The 20,712-nt window shown below is 43.2% G+C and overlaps 1 protein-coding gene across 4 annotated transcripts in view; it reads left to right on the forward strand.

Moving 5' to 3' along the window:
* Nucleotides 1-20,712, forward strand: part of SCUBE1 (signal peptide, CUB domain and EGF like domain containing 1) — a 2,199,864-nt gene that overhangs the window by 661,593 nt on the left and 1,517,559 nt on the right. For all 4 annotated transcript variants that reach the window (XM_078673869.1, XM_078673871.1, XM_078673868.1 and 1 more), the window contains exon 6: nucleotides 18,023-18,139. In XM_078673869.1, coding sequence (XP_078529995.1) covers nucleotides 18,023-18,139 — 117 coding nt within the window. The remainder of the gene's footprint in view (nucleotides 1-18,022; nucleotides 18,140-20,712) is intronic.

A 20,712-nucleotide genomic window follows, 5' to 3' on the forward strand; every position in this document is an offset into this window, starting at 1 on the left:
GGCCGATAGTATCGGGCATTAGTTCCCTGATAGAACCTTTGTCGAAATACTGTGATTTTTTTGTGAAACCAATAATACAGCCAACAAAGACCTACATAAAGGATACCAAGAGTCTTTTAGCCATACTACGGACCATCGAGATGCCGGAGGAACCATGTTTTTTGGTTACACTCGATATTGAAAGCCTCTACACCTGTATTCTACAAGATGAGACCATAAAGGTGTTAGCAGAGGCCCTAGAGCATACTGCCTGGAATTTCAGGACGACTCGATCATTTGTGGTAGAATGTGCCACTTTGGCACTTAAGCGCAATTTTTTTGAATATGAAGGCAAGATCTACTTGCAGGCAACAGGTACATCGATGGGCAGCACATTTGCCCCTTCGGTTGCTGGACTGTATGTTTACAGTTTTGAGAGTAAATTCATTCTGGCTCCTGACAATCCTTTTGCATCTCACATCGTTCATTGGCAACGACGACGTGCTCATGGTCTGGAAGAGTGAAGAGGATATTCTTTTCTCTTTTTTTGACTGGATCAATACCTGTGATCTCCACCTTAAATTCACCCATGTTCATGCAAAAGATAATATCACCTTTCTGGACGTAACCATCAACAAACGGGAAAATCGGATTCAAACTAAAACCTTTTACAAACCAACATCTAAGAACAATTTATTGCATTTTTCCAGTTTCCACCCACGTCCTTTGAGGGAAAACCTCCCATTTGGACAGTATCTCCGCATCAGGAGGAATTGCAGTGAAAAGACTGATTTTAAGATACAAGCAGATGACCTCACAAAGAAGTTGGAATTACGAGGGTACCCAAAGAAAATCTTAAACAAAAGTAGAAAAAGAGCCACCAACCAACATAGGGATGCTCTCCTTGATTCAAACCCCAAAGAACAAACACCAAAGGTACCATTAACATGTGTAACCACCTACAATCCATTATCTAATGCAGTGAGTCGTTGCATCCAAAAACATTGGAAGATCATAACAAGCAATAAACATGAATGGGGTAAACCCCTGTTTTCTTACAAGAGAGCTATGAGTTTGAAAGACTCACTAGTTCATACACGCCCTGTTAAACATCAAAGAAGACAGGAAGCTACTGTACTAAACTCATGGGGGCTCCCAGCAGTGACTGGTCACTTCCCATGTGGGAATTGTAGTGTTTGCCACCTAACTTCCCACACCAGTTTTTTGAACATCGAACCTGGCAAACAGTGGGAACAACGAAGCCACACAAACTGCAATACGAGTAATGTTATTTATTTAATAACATGTCCTTGCAACCTCAAATATGTGGGAATGACAGCAAGACGTGTCAAATTGAGGATTTGCGAGCATCGGAGCAATATCCGATGCCAAAGGAATACTACCAAGTTGACTGCCCACTTCATTGAGAGAAAACATACACCGAATGATATGAGGTGGACCATTATCGAACATATAAACGGGGGGACTGAAAGAAGTCTGTTTGAAAAAGAACAGAGATGGATCTATGGATTGTCTAGTCACCATTCAGGCTTGAATGATGATATCCCTTGGGGATCTGTGATGAGACGCTAACTGTATACCACAGGCTAGATGGGGGTACCCATTCGTAGTTGCTCCCGTTTACTGGTTGTAAGTCCCTGCAATTTTTAGCATAGTCTGAATCAAGATACTCTCCAGACAGTCTGTACCTTTTAAAATGTAGGACAGCCATATACTGTTAACGAATGAATGACAGTCACTCTAACGCACTATTATGAGGCGAATGATCTTAATGAGCTGTAAGAAACCAGACTTTTACCTCTGAATACGATCTAACAATTCATTGTTTTGATCCTATTTAGCTGCTGTAACAAAAGATTGTTGCCTGTCCCGTGTTTAGTACAGCAATGAAATGTTGTCTGAGAGCAATAAAGTTTTTGTGATGAGATTTGAGCGAGGTTATTCGAGCCTCACATTCTCTACAGGCGGAGGCTTTTGGCCCTTTAATGCGGGTGAATGGCGTGATGACGTCAATCACACGTGACCTCTGCGGTTCTGGTATTGGCAGCGCGGCACCGCCGCCTGAATCATTTTCGGGCCACAGAAGTGCTGCTGAGTAGGTAGACCGCGGGGAGTCGCCGGCTAGAAAGTAAGTTTTTAAGACTAGCGGGTGGTGTTTAAACCAGCCACTCGAGAGATGGAAACTTCGGTAAAATCCGGATGTTTTTGGGGGATTGTTTGACACTAGTTTTCCCTTTCATTTTTAGGTTGCACGGCGTGAAGATAACCCCTGCCGTGTAAGCCCATGACATGAGAATCCATTGCGAATTCAGTGAGTTATATGACAGGTCCATTTCTTCCATGTTTTAAGAGTATTTGCAGCCCGTCTAGGGTTCAATACCTTTTATCTTTAAAGAGCGTGCACTGATATTACAACTTCATTGGCTCAGGCGTGTGTGTTTGTCTGAGAAAATTTATTCACTTAGCCTGAAGGTACAATGCGACATTTATAGACGCTATAAACTCGCTCCTTAATAATAATAGAGAGTTAGAGTGACTTGGTACTAAGAGGGTGTTAAGTAACTAGGTTGACAACTTGTTATTTAGTAACCCTGGGCTTAAAACTTCGCTACGCTGACGGAGCATGCAAAGTTTGTACTATTTCGCACTTTGAAAATTGCACATAGTACAGTACCAGAACTGTGCTTATTCACGTAGCGTAGCATCGAAATGAACAATATTCTCAGATGCTTTGAAAAAGCAATTTTACATGCTTAACAGCATATAACCAATTCACAAAAATGAACTTCTACAATGAAAACATTAGGTAATCAGAGAGCTGATGATTTGGGGGCCCCCCCTAACCTAGGGGGAGCACCAAGCAGATGCCTTGATCACAAAGAGCATAAACAAAAAGCACATTTTGTTGAACTTCAGTGGTGATCCCATCATTTTAGGACCACCCCAAGCACAGTTATTGGCAAAAAAACAATCCCAACCAAAGGCCCTGCAAAGCATTATGGGACGAGATTAGCAGTGGCAGTGAATATTATAGTATCCAATATCAAAATAATTCTACAAAGAGCTGCAGTTCACCTAGTTGTTACTAGATGTCCCTCACGAGTCAAATGCAACGCATTGAAATTATTCTTACATCAAGCTGCAGTTCCACTGGTCGTCCCTAGATATCCCTCATGAGTCAAATGCAAAGCATTGAAATTATTCTTACATCAAGCTGCAGTTCCACTGGTCGTCCCTAGATGTCCCTCACGAGTCAAATGCAAAACCATTGAAACCCTTTCATCAAGCATTTGCATTTGACTCGTGAGGGACATCTAGAAACCACCAATTGAACTGCAGCTCTTTGTAGAATTCTTTTGATATTGTATACTATATAATATTCACTGCCCACTGCTAATCTCATCCCATAATGCTTTGCAGGGCCTTTGGTTGGGAATGTTTTTTTGCCAATAACTATGTTTGGGTTTGTCCTAAGACGATGGGACCACAACTAAATCGTTCAATAAGATGTGCTTTTTTGTTTTCAAGGCATCTGTTTGGTACTCTCCCTAGGTTAGGGAGGATCCCAAAATCATCACATCTCCCACTGCTTGCTATTTTTTCAGTTTCACCATTGTGAGCGTACTATATGCAATTCAGCATATAAAGATAGAATTACTTATTTTATCATATCTGTTCATGTACAGGAAGCTTATTGCAATTATTTTGCAATTTTTGCACAGTACAGACAAGTACACAGTGTCATCAGCTACGCTACGCAGACTTTGTGTACTACGCGAAGTTTAAGGTGTACTACGTGAAGCTATTCACGTGTAGTGCTGCTACGCAAACTACGCCCAGGCTTCTTATTTAGACTAAATGTCCTTAATACGAGATTGTTATGCCACATAATGGGTGTATGTTGGTGAAGGACAACAACTTTTGTTACTATGCAGTAGTATCCTTTGTGCAAATGATATTGTTATGTGTCCTTTACATCACTATTGTGTTTTTCTCCTCAACTGTCGGTCCCTTCCGAAACACTTTACTGAGCTGTACATGCTGATTGAAGAGCTCAATCCTGATGCTCTTTTTCTTACAGAAACCTGGCTCCAGATGGACAATGACCCGACTACAACGTGGGTCACACCTCAAGGCTATACCCTCAAACGACTTGACCGTCAGTCTGGGAGAGGTGGGGGTTTGGCCATAATATATAGAGATAGCTTTAGGTGTCGTGTTATTCCAACCACCTCACCGGCCTGCGAGAGTTTACACTTCTCGTTAGATTTTTCCCCCACCATCACTTTCTCTGGTATTTTGGTTTACCGTCCACCAGGCACCCTTAATAACTTTATCACTACGATCACTGACCTCACTGCAAGTGTTGTGCTGACCTCGTCTAATTTTACCTTGCTCGGGGATTTCAACCTCCATCTTGATGACCCCCATGATACGTCAGCCAATAACCTACGTTCCAACTTGCAAGCGATTGATCTTTGTCAAAGGGGCCATCAGGCAACCCATAATAGGGGACCATTTTTTAATACCTTTTACCTGGCTCTCTAATCCTCCCTCCTCCTCTCAAGACCCTGCCAAGCACCTGGGAAGGAAATGGTCTTCTCTCTCCCTCCTTGATTGGATAGATGCTCTTGCCCGAGATCCACCGAAGAAGGCCTTTAATCCCGCATCGGCCACTAATAACTTTGACAACTGGATCTCCAGTACTCTTGACCAGGTCTTCCCTAAATGCCCTTGTAAATCCATAAGAAGACCCAAAGTTGCACCATGGTATACACCTGCCCTTAGGTCTATAAAACTTGAGTGCCGTAAACTTGAGAGAGCCTGGAGGAAGGACCATTCTCAGCCTAGGAAAGCTGAATATAGGGCTGCAATAAAGCTTTATAAATCGGAGATCAAGATGGCACAAGTTCTCTTTTACGAAGGGAAAATTAATGCAGCGGCCAACGCCCCAAGGGAAATTTTTAAGATAGCAAAGTCCCTCATTTCACCTTCTGCCGAGCGTCCCTCTGCTGAAGGCGCGCAAGACCGCTGCAATGAGCTGGCTGTTTTCTTTTCTGAAAAAATTCAGACCATATACTCCTCATTTAGTAATCCTAAGGACGATCCAGGATTTCCCACACCCGAAATCTCTGTCTCCTCGGTCCCTTGTGGGCTTGATACAATTCCACTCCTCGACGCCTGTGGTCTTGACAGATTAATTTCTAAGGTCACCTCCGGGTCGCCTAACGACCCAGCACCCCCTCAGACCCTTATCAAGGTCCTGGACGTTATTCGTCTAGTTATCTTAGAAGTTCTTAACACTTCCATTGTTTCCAAATCTGTTCCATCTTCCTGGAAGTGTGCTATGGTGAGGGCATTGCTGAAAAAGCCCATCCTGGACCAGAGGAATTTGGCTAACTACCGCCCTATTTCGTTACTTCCGTGGCTGAGTAAACTGCTTGAGAGGCACGTTAATAACATCTTAACGGACTATTTGGAATCCAATGGTCTGTTGCGTGCCTCCCAGACAGGATTTCGTCCTCAACACGGAACCGAAACTGCACTTTTAGCGGTAATGGAAGAAGCAAGAGCCATACTGGATCGGGGAGGAAAGGTGGCCATCATCTTATTAGACCTTAGCGCCGCGTTCGACACGGTTAACCATGCCACGTTATTACAACGATTGGCGGGCATGGGCGTTTTGGGCGCGGCCCTGGAATGGCTGGCATCCTTCTTGAGCGAGCGATTCTTTCAGGTCTTTGAGGGTGAGGTAACTTCTTCCAAACATCCACTCAGGTGCGGGGTCCCTCAGGGCTCCTCCCTGAGTCCCACCCTATTCAATGCCTACATGGAACCTCTGGACAGGATAGTACATCCCTTTGGTGTGCGTATTGTCACCTACGCGGATGATACACAGCTGGTGGTCTCGTTAGACCACTCAGAAGGATCATCCAACACCTTAGGTCCCTGTCTAGAGGCTGTTGCCAGGTGGATGCAAGCTTCCTGTTTGAAACTCAACGGGGAGAAGACAGACATCATCCTTCTTGGTAATCCCCCCCGTCTGCTCTTGCATCCATCTGGCCACCATGTTTAGGCTTGCCTCCCGCCCCGAAGTCCCAGATAAAGAGCCTTGGGATCTGGCTCGATACTGCACTTGACTTCTCGGTTCAAGCCACCAAGACTGCCGCCACCTGCTTTGGGCTAATGAGGATGCTCCGTAGGGTGCTTCCTTTGCTCCCTTTCCAGGCGAGGAGGATCATGGTCCAGGCCCTGATACTCTCCCGCCTGGATTATGGGAACGCTCTCTATTTGGGAGCCCCGGCCTCGGTCATACAGAGGCTCCAGGTTACCCAAAATAGCGCGGCCCGCTTACTGTACAACCTGTCCCGCTGGCAGTCAGCGAGGAGGGCCCTAAAAGAGCTCCACTGGCTCCCAATGGCTGCCAGAGTGCAATTTAAGGCTTTGTGCATTTTGCACAAATCCTTTTATCGAGCAGGCCCGGCAATTTTGCACTCCATGGTCACGCCCTATGTTCCATCTCGCCTCCTTCGCTCTGGCACCCTCCAGCTGGCTACCTCTTTTAAAATCAATAGAGCCCGCTGGGGCGGCCGCTCCTTTTCTTACTCGGCGGCCAGACTTTGGAACTCCCTCCCCCTTTCTATCCGAGGAAACAGTAATCTCATGTCCTTTAGGAAAGCTTTGAAAACGCACTTGTTCGCCAAATCCTACTGATCTACCCTGAGCCCGCGTTAAGCAATTTAGTCACTAGCGCTGCGAGGCCTCCGGGTAGTCATGCGCTATACAAGTGCAATTTTTCATTTCATTTCATTTCATTTTCTTGTTACAGATAACGGGCCCCAGAAAATACTGGTTGTGCCCCCACGGGTAAACCCGTGAGTCAAATCACAATTTTTGTTAAAATATTTTCACATTAATATCCTCACGGCTGCGTGCGCCTTAGCTCGCGCATACCACCGGGGGATTAACAGCAAGGTCCTGACGAATGCTGAGCGAATTTAGCTCAAGAGCAGAAATATGTTGACCATTTTCTCAGAGCACTGGGGTTTTCAATCATAAAACTCAGCTAAGTCCCATCTCACTTGTTGTTAACCAATGCCAGTTGGACTCTTAATAAAGTGATTATAAGTCACAGCGAGGCATTTTTTAACTTCACACACATTTAACACTTAATTGGTTTTTCACTGTTTTCACACACAAAAGAACCAGCTCTGCTGTAAACAGGCATAGTAGTACACTGGGGGGACATGAAGCATGTCACCAACCAGGTTGGTGAGTGAGGGTTCTTTTAAAACAATTTGTTTCTTTTTCACTTGGTTATGTGGTATTTTCCCGGTGTTCCTAGTTTAATCTCCTTTGGAGGTGAATTAGTGGGAATTTATTGATATTTTTCTTTACATCCCTCTTTTGTTGTTATACGAGTGCCACCAGCAGGGCTATATCTTACGGACACTGAGTGATCGAAGTGAAAGGCCAAGCTCTAAGTCCACCCCTATACCCTCCAGCAAGGGCCACAGTTTGGATCTTACCATGCTGTTAAAGGCTCCCAACAGATCTATGAAGGCTAGGCAAGTGGAGCCCTTCTTGGTGATGGTGCACTTGCTAATAAGCAAGTGCAAGTTTAAGCATTGCTCCACCATACCCAGCCCCTCTGAAACCATATTGCACCTCCAACAGTGTGTTTGTCTCCATGATCCAGGACATCATGCGCTGCGACACCACCTCCCCTGCAATTTTTACCACAGAATTCAGCATGGAGATATTGGAGACTGACAGTTGCTCTTATTAAAAATAGACACAATGATGGCAGTGTGCCATGGGTCAGGGAGGCTAGCGCTAGTAAAATCGTTGAAACAGTTGCATTATAATGGGGTCCAAAGTTCCGGGACTGATTTATATATGTCCATAGGGAGCCCATCTTGTCCTGGGGCCTTGTTGGATGGTGAATTCATGATGGTATCCAGATCTCTTCCAAGGTAAAACTCAGGGTAATTGGCAACTCCACCGCTGCCTTCAGACCTTTTTGAGGCATGTCAGAGTGATATAAGGTGCTAAAATAGGCCACCCATGCCTCTAAACTAATAGTAGTGTTTTGCTTTTCAAGATTTTCCTGAGAAAGATTATAGAGGAAAGGATCTGGAAGAGTTTGCTAATCCATACCTTATGGCCAACTCATGTTTACTTTACTAGCAAAGGAATGGGACTATGATTGAATTTGAATGTCATTGGAATATGAAGGAGTATTCCCAGTAAATCAGAGAAAACTATATAGGCATTGGGGAGACAGAACAAAACAAATGACAGATATTTTATTGAGTGACTGTATAACAAGTAGTGTAGGAAGTAAAACACTGAATAAACAGAGATGTTTTGGTACCTCCATTCTTGTGCCCTACGATATATAATTTCACAGTTTCATTGTATACTAATTTTCCACAAAGGGAATGTGGATTCACTGCCTAAGGTTTCAGTACTGATCTATGGTAATTCACTTTCAAATGTCATTTTCCTGATGTAGATCAGACACAAACTTTATGCTTAGGGATGACTCATACAGCTGTAGCACAGACAAAAGGGCAGGCCTACTCCTCACTTCTGTTATCTACCTTGTATCATCGCTCAGGGAGAACTAATCGGCAGCACTTTGCTAACTATGACCTCACAGAATTTTTATGGGTAGCCTTTACTCCATCCACCCTCACTTCAGTGTCTGGGTCTCCACCCCCCAGCTACAGGAGTGCAGTCATTACACTTCCATTGTCTGGGCAATCTATATCTACTCTCTATTACATGCCATGCTAAACAAGGCGCTACCCAAAATACATTCCACTGGTCCCAGCACTCAGACTTTCGCCACACACAGAGTCGTATTATTACACTTTTGCTACACATATACTACACATACACACATGGGATATCAGTGCAGAGGTCTGGGAGACACGCAGGCTACTGTACTGATCTTGACACTCAGTGCCTCCTTGCTGTCCTTCCAAACACTTCTGTCGCATATGTATCTCCACCACCCCTCATCATTCAGAGTTTCATAGACCACCCATCTTGTGCTGAAGCTTGCACTGCTGGTCTTGGTTCCCAGTGCATTCACAGATGCCAATCAGAGCCCTTTGTTACTCGGAATCCCTCTTTGGAACATCTGACACAATCTATCTGGATCCTCCCTCACCCCCTCTTCTGCTCATCGCAGCATTCTTATGGTCCTCAGCTCCCCTCTGCTGATTGCCGCAACCATTTGAACCCTTTGTTAGCCATCAAGCATTTTGCTTACTGCAACCTTCTGAATTTCTTAAAATGATACTGCCATCCTTCACAGACCTCACTCCTTTTATCACTCCGAGGTCACAGTGACTTTTAATCCACTTTGCAAGCTTTGTGTTTTCAGCAAATACTTACCTTTTCTATAAGACGCCTGAAAAAGTGGGAGTTTCTAGGGGTTGACAGCATAAGAAACGTAAGTAAGAGCCATTTACAAACGGGATATCCAAATACATGTGGCCTAGAATCACATTGGTGTCCACCTGTTACTGATTTTCTTTCTTCTACTGGTCCTTCTATGCCTTCTGGTGTTGGTTCTCTGCATGGCCATGTTTCAAGTCCTCTTTTTCTGGGTTATTCTGGTCCTGATGATGACACTTGTCTGACTATCTCTGGTCACCCTCTTACTGGTTTCTGGAATCTGGTGAGCCTGTTCTAGTTCTTCCTGACTCTGGTCTTTCTGGCCTTTCGCCTAGCCCTTCCTTTTATTATCTCTTCCTAGGCCACCTGATACTATTAATCGATCGTCCCCACCCTGATACCACTGGTCTTCTGGGTCCTTCTCCCTGTGACTCTGTTGCCCTCGTTCACCTAGTTCTCACACTCCTGGTCTTCCAGGTTTGGGCCATCTGATCCCCCGTGTCATGATCCCTGTCCCATTGGTCCACCTGGTCCTGCATCAACTCGTCTTGGTCCACCTAATTAGGTCCTTTTGGTTCTGATCCTTCTAATCCTAATTGTTCTGACTCTGGTCCTCCTGGTATCCATGGTAATGACTCCCTCATCTTCCTTGCTTATTCTGGTCGGTGGTCCTACTGGCTGTAATCCTCACGCTCCTAATCTTTCTAGTCTTACAGAATCTGATCCTGATCCTTTTGGCCCTAGTCCTCCTGTTCCTTGTCCTCGTAGTTTTATACCACGATGCATGGTTCTAGTCCTCCTGGCTATCCTGGTTCTCATTTTCCTGTCCATCCTGTTCCTAGCTCTGTAGTCTTGTCCTCCTGACAATAGCAATTCTAGTCCTGATGTTCCTGGTCCTGATCTTCCTTTTCCTCTTCACTTTGGTTCTTCCGGTCCCGGCACTCAAGGTCTTGATCCTCTTTGCCCTGACCTTCAGGTCCTCCTGTATCTTTCTTCCCTGGTCCTTCTTGCTCTGGTTGCTTGTAATACTGGTCACACCTCCCTGTTCCTCCTTGCCATGGTTGTTTTACTTTTGTATTTCATAGTCTTTGTCCTTCATGTGATTCTGAAGTCCTCATAGTTTAGTTTATACTGGGGTTAGTTGTCCTGGACTGGGTCCACCAGCCATCCTCATCTTGGTCTTGTTAGTCCTGGTTGTCCTAGTCCTTTTAGTCCTGTTGTGCTGTCATAAACCTCTTATTTTGGCCAGTGTGGCCCTTCTTGGTTCCCCCAGTCTTGCCCCATCTTGGCCCTGTTCCTTTCTGGCCCTCTTGTCCCTGGCCACCGAGTCATGGTTCACCTCATCCTGAACCTCCTAGCCCGGGTAACGCAGGTACTGATCCTCCTAGTCCCCTTGATCCATTTGACTTCTCATGTCCTGGCCTTCTTAGTCTTTGTCCTTCTGGTTTGGGTTTTCCTGGTCCTACTGAATCTGTTCCCGTAGCCTCTTGGTCCTACTGGTACTGCACTCTCAGTTCCCGGCCCTCTTGATCCAGATTCTACTTGTTTTACTCATCCTAAGCCTGGTCATTTTTGTCTTGGTCCTTCTGGCCACCACTGTTCAGTACTCTTGGTCTTTCTGACTCCGGTTGGCCTTTTTACATCTGATCCTCCTTACCTTGACCCTGCTACCCGAGATGTTTGCTGTACCTCACTTGGCAATCAGAGCCCTAGTCCCCAGGGTCCTGATCTGTCTGGCCCTCTTAGCCTTTGTTTATGGCCTTCCAGTCATGATCCTTTTAGTCCATCTCATCCTCTTTACTTTGGTCTTCTTGGTGCCTTTGGTTCTGGTTCCGGTGGTCTTCTTTGAACCTGTCCTGCTTATCCTGATGTCCTGGTACTACTGGCCCTTACCCTATGGTCTAGATCATCATAGTCCTCCCCACTCTGGTTGTAATCCTACTGGCCCCAGTCTTCATCATTCTGCATTAACTTGTCCTGACCCATCACCAATTGTCCTAGTCTTTCTTAGTCCTTATGGTCAAAGACCTAAGGTTGATGCTAAACTTAGGTCCTGTACTTCTGGCTGTCATTCTCATGTACGTCTGCCCCTAATCCTGTGGATCATAGGTCTCTTGTTTCACCCCTTGTTTGCCTGTACTTAATCCTTCAGCTCCTAGTTCACTCAGTTCAGGTCTTAGTTCTGGTACTCCTTTGTCTGGTCCTTCTTTAACAGTTCTTCTGGTCTCCTGGTTTGCCTATTTCACCTTGTTCTTGTCCATCTGAGCCTAGTCTGTTCTGTTGTGTAATGGTCCTCTTGGGTCTGGTCTACCTTGCTCTGTGGCATTTGTCCTCGAAGATCCCACGTTGGGATCACCCTGGTTTATGTAGCCCTTTTCATTCTGGTTTAGGGTCCCCCTGCGTCTGACCCTCTTGGATCTTCCTATTCTGATTCTCCTCCCACTGGAACTTCCTGGTCCTTTATATTCCCCCTGGTCCTGATCATCTAGGGCTTCCTGGTCCTGCTCGCTCAGGTATTTTCCACTCCTGATCTTCCCATTCCTGGTCCATTTGTATCTTGGTTGATCTCTGTGGTCTTGGTCTGCCTGCATCTGGTCCTTCTTTCCATTGTTCTCCTGGTGCTGTTTCCCGTTCCTCTGTCCATGAGGGTCTGCTACTCCTGATCCTGGTCTTCTAACCCTGGTCGGTGTGCCTGGGACCTCCTAGCCTTCCTTGTCATGCTGCTCCAGGAAATTCCATTCATTCTACTCCTCGTTGTGCTGGTCCAGGCAATTCTGTTCCTTCTACCTCTGTTCCTGTGGGCCCTTGGCCAATGGGCTACGATCCGTGTGTTCCACATTCTCCTGGCCTTTTTGATCCTTTTCACCCTGGACCCAGCACCTCTACTCCTATTTTTTCTTGTCTGGTCGCTCTACATCTGTTTGTTCCTGTTCTCCTCTGGCCTTCGTAATCCTGGCTCATCTTCAACTAGTTCTCGTGGCTCTGGACCTGCTGTGCCTCATAGTGGTCTACTTTCTGGTCCTTATCCTCCTAATGGCCATCATCCTTCTCCTTCCCACCGATCCTACTATTTCATTCCCCAGTCCCCGTCCACAATTACTTTATTCTGGTGCAGCCTCCAAGCCTGTCACTTATATTTTTATTTTTAATTTTAGTTTTCCAAATTTCTTTTACTCAGACCACACTGTCAAGAACAGAAATGAGGGCCCAGTAGAGACAGTACCATTCCTACATAAAAAAACACTGCTACACGTGTTAAAACAAAACTGCTATTCCCGGGGGTAACTAAAATGTAAGTGTGGCTGAAGGGGCCACTCATGACATGGTACCAGTATCTATGCTTGAAACCAACTCTTCTGTTTGAATAGTATGAAAAGTGTTCTTTAGCTGGCACCTGAGTTAATAGACACTCCTCCTGTGAATTAATCCATGCATTGCTTACCTGTCTCCTTTGTTCACTTCCCCTTTCCCACAGATGCCACAGTTCTGTGTTTCACACAATTCACTTGCAAGTGTTCTGAAGCACTTTGACCCCAAGCACCAATTGCCTACTATAAATGTCCCTCCCTCTATGGCCCAGATACAACTTATCTATGTGTTGGCAGGTCTGAAATATTAAACAAGCACAGTCTCAATTAAAAAGAAACCCACAAACAAATCATCAAAAGGAAGATCATGTACATTAAATACAAGTAATGTATTCTCGTAAGTGCAGAAAACATTTGTAACATGTATTAAAATCATATTCATTATTCTGTGCAGACAGCCAGATGCTCCTAGACTGCAGCCCAGAATACCGTTGTGCCATCTCCTTAAGCTCCTGAAACAGAAGTTTGATTCCTACATTTCTTATTTTAATAATACATTAACTGTAGGGGTTTTCTCCAAAATCGATTTTACATCTGTAAACAACTTAGCAAAGTTAATGCACTATCTTTGCACATGTGTGTACATATGTAGATGCACTTAATTTCAAATGCTTCACACGTGCTACATCCCCATTATAAGATGGCCATAATCCTACCTTAGTATGAATCCCTTTTTTCTTCTTGTCTAGCCAAATAATGACCTCTTTTACACTATTTATCTGGCTGACGGTCAAATAGTACATTATCTCACTGATACAGCGGCGTACCAGCAACAGGTACTCCAGTACCATATACTCACCCGGGCCAATAAACACACACAATTTCAGTAAACGGCTGAAGTCAAAGTTATTATTTTTAATACCTTAAGATTGATTATTCCTAACCAACCTTTCACTGATCAAAAAGTTCTTTCCTCTGATCGATGGACCATTAGTTGAACTAGTTGATGGTGAAAATTACAACCTAATTCTAACCTTTATATGTTGAGTAAATAATCACAGACTCGGGTACGTTTTAAGTCTTTATCTAAATTATTTGCATGTGAACCACTTCAAAGTACAGCACATTCACCAATACTCATAGGAGAGAAGTTTCAATTAATCATATCATCAACACATACTTCAAACCTGCAATGACTTCTGCTCAGAAAGGGGAGGACAGAGAGAAAAGAGCAGCTGCCCATTTACGAAATTTATATTTACCTAGGATGGTGTGAAGACCAACCCCCTCGCCAAAGGGCGGGTAGGGGTCCGCCAGGATAGATCAGGGGACAAAGACTTTAGGACAGGATTCAGGACAGGTTAGATGACCTCTCTAACACCGACGGTCACGTCGCACCCCTCTCTGACACTCTGTTCCTCCTCGAGATTCTTCCACAATCTTCTTTCTAATCCTAATAATTTAGAATATTAAGTTCTGCATTCGATTCGTCATCAACATCTCTTGCTACTCCGACACCACCCTCAGCTCACAGCATCTCAGCATTGACGTCTCTCTAACTAACTAAAACGACCTCAATTATACCTTTTCGTTCCTCATGTAGCATCAATTCATTTTTCAATATTGTAAAAATACTAACTCTGATTGGTCAGGCAAGGGGGTAGATCATCACACCATGCTTACATATCATTCTTTTCAGTTAGTCCTTTGTCAATAAACCCATCCCCTTAATTTTTATTCATACTTCATTTTCCCATCCGCATTCACATAACATCCGATACAAATGTTTAACTTTGATATGTGTTTTTAATCATTCAGGTCTTGTACTGCCGGTTTCTCAGGCTTCAGGGAGGCTGTGGCCTTGCACTCTTCTTGAACCACACGCCATCCTTCCGGGCTGACTTCCACTTGCCATGCGCCAGAATCATGTGACACGGCTTACTCCATACATACCCAAGAGGTCCAAATGCGCACTAATAATAAAGTCGGAAAGACAGATGTTATTTTCAAGAATAAATGGTTTCACTGTATACCACCCATCTCTAATCTAATTTCCTTTATTCTTTAATACTTTCCCCGCATTAGCCTTTGTAAATTCACTCCATCTAGTTTCAAGCAAGCAGATGCAAAGCATGTGAGTCTTCAAGACTCCAGATTGGTATCTACTCCCCATGAGCAAGAATTCCCTCCAAGTGACAGCTCGTCATACTGCGAAGATGCAATTGACGCATGCGCAATAAAGATTTCCCGTTTGTAGCCATTTTAGAAAGCCACTCGAGTTATTCACGTTAGCAAACACATACGCAAGCTTCTCTAACCTTCCTTCTATGTGGTGCGTATTAGTTTTACACAATACATAATTAATAACATGTTAGGGAGTTAACTGAGAGGATTGCTTCTAAGCAAGTCTCTTTTCTACGAGTCCTTGCTCCATCAATCCCCTCTCTGATGGCGTTTTGAGCCATCACAAAATTACCTATCCCAATCAGATGTCAACTTTAGCATATCAGTTTATTTTCCTCTCTTTTCGTTCTTAATATCATCTTTGTTTTCCAAATCTTTAATCCTCTTATACAACTTTCCTTTCATTTATTCTAACTGAATCTGTTCAAACTTTTCTTTCCTTTTCCATTCACTTCATATCTTCCCTTTCCTTTGTTTCTGCAACATATACACTATATCATTATTGTTAAAACTATTATTTCTATACCAACTAACGGAAGAATTATTTGACCTAAAATACTTTTCCCTAAATCTGAAAACCACATCCCTATTGAAGAAGTACTCTTTGTTAGTCTTTTCCATACACTGTCAACCTCCAGTTGTTTCAAATCTCAATGAAGTTTTGTAATATTCTTTATATACCCTCTTAATTTACCTGCTTTTATCAGGTATGTAAGTGCAACACTGTTGGACTTTCAACATTCAAGAGACTCCGCCCTCTTTTGTCAATAAAATATCAAGAGCAAGTCAATTTTGTAAAACCGTAGATCTAATCGCAACCATCTCCGTATTAATCATCATGAAACCCCCAGCAGTATCAGTCGAGAGATGATCAACCACTGTTGGTAACTGACAAATTTTATGTGAATTTAGTATGACTCCCACTGAAGGTATCAATGCATCAAAAATGTCACCTATTATTTCTAAAAACTAGCTCTCTTTCTTAGTGTTAGTTCATTAGTGCTTTCATTGCTTCCAGTTATTCTTTTTACATGATATATTTTCAGAAATACTATCCCAAAGTAGCAACTCCTGTACCACCGTGCAGGCAGCTTATACTAAGCATTATTCCCACACACGTAGCAAACCCCTGGAAATACCGGATCAGTTTCCCCTTTTAGTCCCAAACCTCCCAGAATTAGGAACTTGTGTTCGCATTCACTGGAACCAATAAATAATTTATTATAATCTGTCCTTTACCTATGGAAGCATGTTATTATAATCTGTCTTTAACCTATGGAGGCATGTTTTCCCTTTCTTCTCAAAGTCTAAGGACATTGCAGCATGAGCCTTGCCAGTTGCCTTGCAGTTGCATAAATTCCTTCTTTTCCCGCCCATGGAGGTACATGGGTTTTCTGTTCATTAGCCTTCTTTTGGAAATCCTGTCTCCTTTCCTTAACTAAATTCGACACGTTCTCTTCTTCAAGTAATCAGCATGTTAGATTATTCTTGTGAGCCTTGACTAAATCTATTGATTTCATCGTTAGAAAAAATTCACCCATAAACTGTGCATCTTTACTACTAAGTACTGGATTTGTATTCTACCGAATAGGAAGTTCTCAAAATACTTTATCTAAGTTTCAATAGTAATATTGAAGTTTCCTTGTTCTATAGAACAAACTTGTTAATATACTACATGAAATACCATATGTTAAAGCCAAGTGGTGGTATGTGACACCTTCTGATACTGAAGCTGGTAATTTCATACATACATAACAATCACTAATCTCCATTGTATCTACGTATTGGCATAAAAACTTTGTGAAAACATTTAATGATGTGTCATTATCTGATACTGTGTACGAGTCGCTTGCCACCTTCTTCCATCGCAAGATTGCAGACATCCATGACCGCTTCAATGCCACGACCGCCCCGACAACCACCATCCGCACCGACCACCTGTTCTCCTGGACCAACATAAATGACGACGACACTATCAAAATCATGAACACCATCCACTCCGGATCTCCGTCAGACCCATGCCCACACCACATCTTCAACAAAGCCAGCACCGCCATCTCACCCATCTCTGGAAAGCCATCAACATCTCCTTCGAACCAGCAACCTTCCCGGAGAGCTGGTAGTACGCCGAGATCAACGCCTTACTCAAGAAACCCAAAGCGGATCCCAAGGACCTCAAGAACTTCCAGCCCAACTCCCTGCTCCCGTTCCCGGCAAAGGTCATCGAGGAGACCGCCAACAAACAACTGACCCGCTACCTAGAGGAGAACAGCATCCTGGACTCATCCCAGTCCGGGTTCCACAGCAACCACAGCACTGAAACTGCCCACATCGCCGCCAACGATGACATCAGGGCCCTGCTAGACACTTCCCGAACCACAGCCCTCATCCTCCTGGACCTGTCAGCCGCCTTCGACACGCTCTGCCTCCTCACACTACGACCATGCCTCCACGACGCTGGGATCCAAGTGAAAGCCCTGGACTGGACTACCTCCTTCCTCTTCAGCAGAACACAGAGCGTCCGCCTCCCCCCTGCTCTCGCTGCTCGCTCCCGCGGCTATACGCCATGGGATTGGACTACCCAGAAAAGGTGGACCATGCAGCCACCATTTTTTCTCTTTTAATTACTACACACAAATGTCTCTAAACCCTTTAGCATATCATATCTATCTTCTGAAAGCTAACTCTAAATGTATTACTCACCATCTAGGATTTGAGTAAATTAAGAAATTGGTCAGAGGACTGTCGTCCTTTGTTACTGCTATTAGGTTGCTAAAAATTTTAAAGAATCAAGCCATTCATTTCCTCTGTAAGCTGTACAAATACACAAGATTCAGATATTCTCTTCAGGGTCTGTGGCATGAAAATTATGTGAAAGGTGTTGGCTGATAAGAATAAAAACAAATGTAGGCAATTTTTGAGAGTGAAAGATTACCACCAATCAATTTTTTCTCTTTGTTTTATGCATTTATATTTTCAGTTATTCGGAAGGCAGGTTTAGGATCGAACTTAAGTGATCTCAAAATGGTTCTTTGAATATTGATGTAGTTTGAAACCACAGCAACTAATTGTATTAGTTATAACATTTTTTGTTATTCTTTCCTTTGGTACATAACTAGTAACATGTAACTATGGAAATGGAGGCTGTCAGCACACCTGTGATGACACGGAAAGTGGCCCTGTTTGTGGTTGCCATCAGAAATATGCCCTGCTCTCAGATGGGAGAACATGCATTGGTAAGTGCCTCTTTAAAGAAAAATATACCCCATATTGTTAATAAATTATGATATGGAGGAAATAAAGTGTGCAAGCACATTAACTATTTGATTTTTTTATAATTAGTGTGTAATAGTATACTGCAATAGACTTCTAAAAACATTATTAACATTTCCACCATTTCATGTATGTGTGTGTATGAACATATAACGTTTCTGTTAATGGGTTATTTCGGTGTATGTGTATATAGTAGTGATGTGTGTGTGTATTTATATATAATAACCCATTAATAAAACATGTATATAGTCACAGAAGAAAACATACTTAAAGTGCTGTTATTGCTGCCACCGAAAGAAACGCCAGGTAAAGGTAAAGACAGGCCCATGAAGCTTGCTGTGAGTTAGCCATGAACCTTGCTGGAAGTTTGTGGTCCATCGTCTATGGTTCATTCATCTCGGGTTTGCACTTGGGAGAACGAACCAAGATAAAGGGGTCTCTAAACATCATGGCACAATCAGTTTTTTACATCTTAATCATCCGGGTTCCTTTACTGAACTTTCACCACGGGGTCAGGGGATGACCTCCCTGTGCCTTTTGACTCATTTTGTTTCAGGCAGGGCGTGGAGACAGAGTTACCCTTTCCCATAATAGGGATACATAATTTTTCCTTGAAGTTGTGGTCAACTAATCGAAAAGCTTTGGGTTCTTGAATCCAGCTTTGGGTTCGGAAACCTGAAATGGCCAATGGGAGAAAATTCTCCCTTGTCCAATCAAATTTGTAAATCATTCTAGTTTTCGGCCCCCAGAGGTCCTCGGCCCTGCTTCGCAGACCTCGGTGGTTTAATGGCCCAGATATTGCTAATATAACCCTCATATGTTTAAAAAGCTAATTACTTAAAAGTCTCTGGGCAGACTTGCACCAAACCAAGCAAAGGTATTCCTTGAGTTACGTTCTACCTTTGCGAAATTTTTGTTGTAGTCCGGTGTCCTTTATTTTTAAATTGAAGAGCAACGATTTCAATGGGAATGAATTGGGAGATGTTACTCTTGTGACCTCCCCTCTTTTTATACCCCCTCTTGACAGAGCTGCAAGACACTTGCCATGCCATACCCAAAGTGAATTACTTCGTGTCTATTGTAGCCAAATGTTCTTCTCTGTTCCGTAGGTTAGCTCTCTCTAAAGCAGCTTTGAGATCTTTGCTTTTATAGCCCCTAGTGCTGAAACGTTGGAAGGCTTCAGCCTGGCATTTAACTAAATCTGCTTAAGCGCTGCTGATTCACCGGATTCTTAAGAACTCCCCATAGGGGATACTCTGAATAAGATGTTTGGGGTGGGAGCTGCTTGCATGGAGTACAGAATTTCCGGCAGTTGATTTTCTATGGAGTTTAGTTTGGATCGTATTACCTTCAATAAATAACTCCACATCCAAAAACTGCGCTCTCTCATTACTTACACTACCTGTGAAATTTAAATTGAAATTGTAATGGTTGATGGCATCAATGAAATGACTAGTCGTTTCTACTGATCCACTCCATATTAGACAGATTTCATCAATAAACCTCCACCAATGGAGTACATGGGCACCAAACATATCCTTATGGGTGGTTCTGAGGACATGGTCCTCCCACCAGCCAACGTGCAAGCATGCATAGCTGGGGGAGAATCAAGCCCCCATTTCCACGCCACATAACTGATGGTCAATTTCTTTGTTAAACATGAAATAGTTGCTGGTCAGACATAACTCAATCATTTTCAAGATCATCTTATTGTGCTCATAGTAATGAATACTTCACTTACTCAAATACTCTCCTACTGCTTTCATACCATCTGAATGATGGATACTAGTGCATAACAAACATATATCCATCACTATCAAGGGGCAGTCATCTTCCCATTGTACTGATTGTATTTTCGATAAAAAATTACCTGTATCTCTGATAAAAGAAGGGAGTTCCCCCACAAATTCATGCAAGAAAAAGTCCACATACTTAAATATGCTTAACATTGGTATAATAATGAAATTGCATGTCCCAAAATTGCTCCTACAGTAACGCTTGCAAATTTATTTATGTTTATGCTGTTAATGAAATGGAATTGACACAATTGATGCCAGCCCATCCAGGGCAACATTATGGTAACAGGCTATATACCTATAAGCAGGAAAATACAATATGCTGTAGATTATATATATATTTACACACATATATAATTTGACAAAGACCGTTCAGGTTGAAACGCATCAGTCATTAAACAGCTTTTCTTCGTAAAATCCCGGAGTACTCTGGGATTTTACGAAGAAAAGCTGTTTAATGACTGATGCGTTTCAACTTGAACGGTCTTTGTCAAATTATATATGTGTGTAAATATATATATATATATATATATATTTCGCCATTGTTTGTGGTATATATGTATATATATATAACAGCTCCAACCGTCCCTTACTCCAGGAAACGATAACGCACTCGCGGGGGTATGTTTCACAAAAATTTATTATTTCGGCTTCTCTGACAAGATAAACAGACGCGTTTCAGACTTAGAGTCCTTCGTCAGTGTTAGTGCGTGCCGCGTTACCCAGCACCATATATACAG

This window comes from Lissotriton helveticus, chromosome 1_1 (assembly GCF_964261635.1).
Source record: "Lissotriton helveticus chromosome 1_1, aLisHel1.1, whole genome shotgun sequence".
Classification (NCBI taxonomy): Eukaryota; Metazoa; Chordata; class Amphibia; order Caudata; family Salamandridae; genus Lissotriton; species Lissotriton helveticus.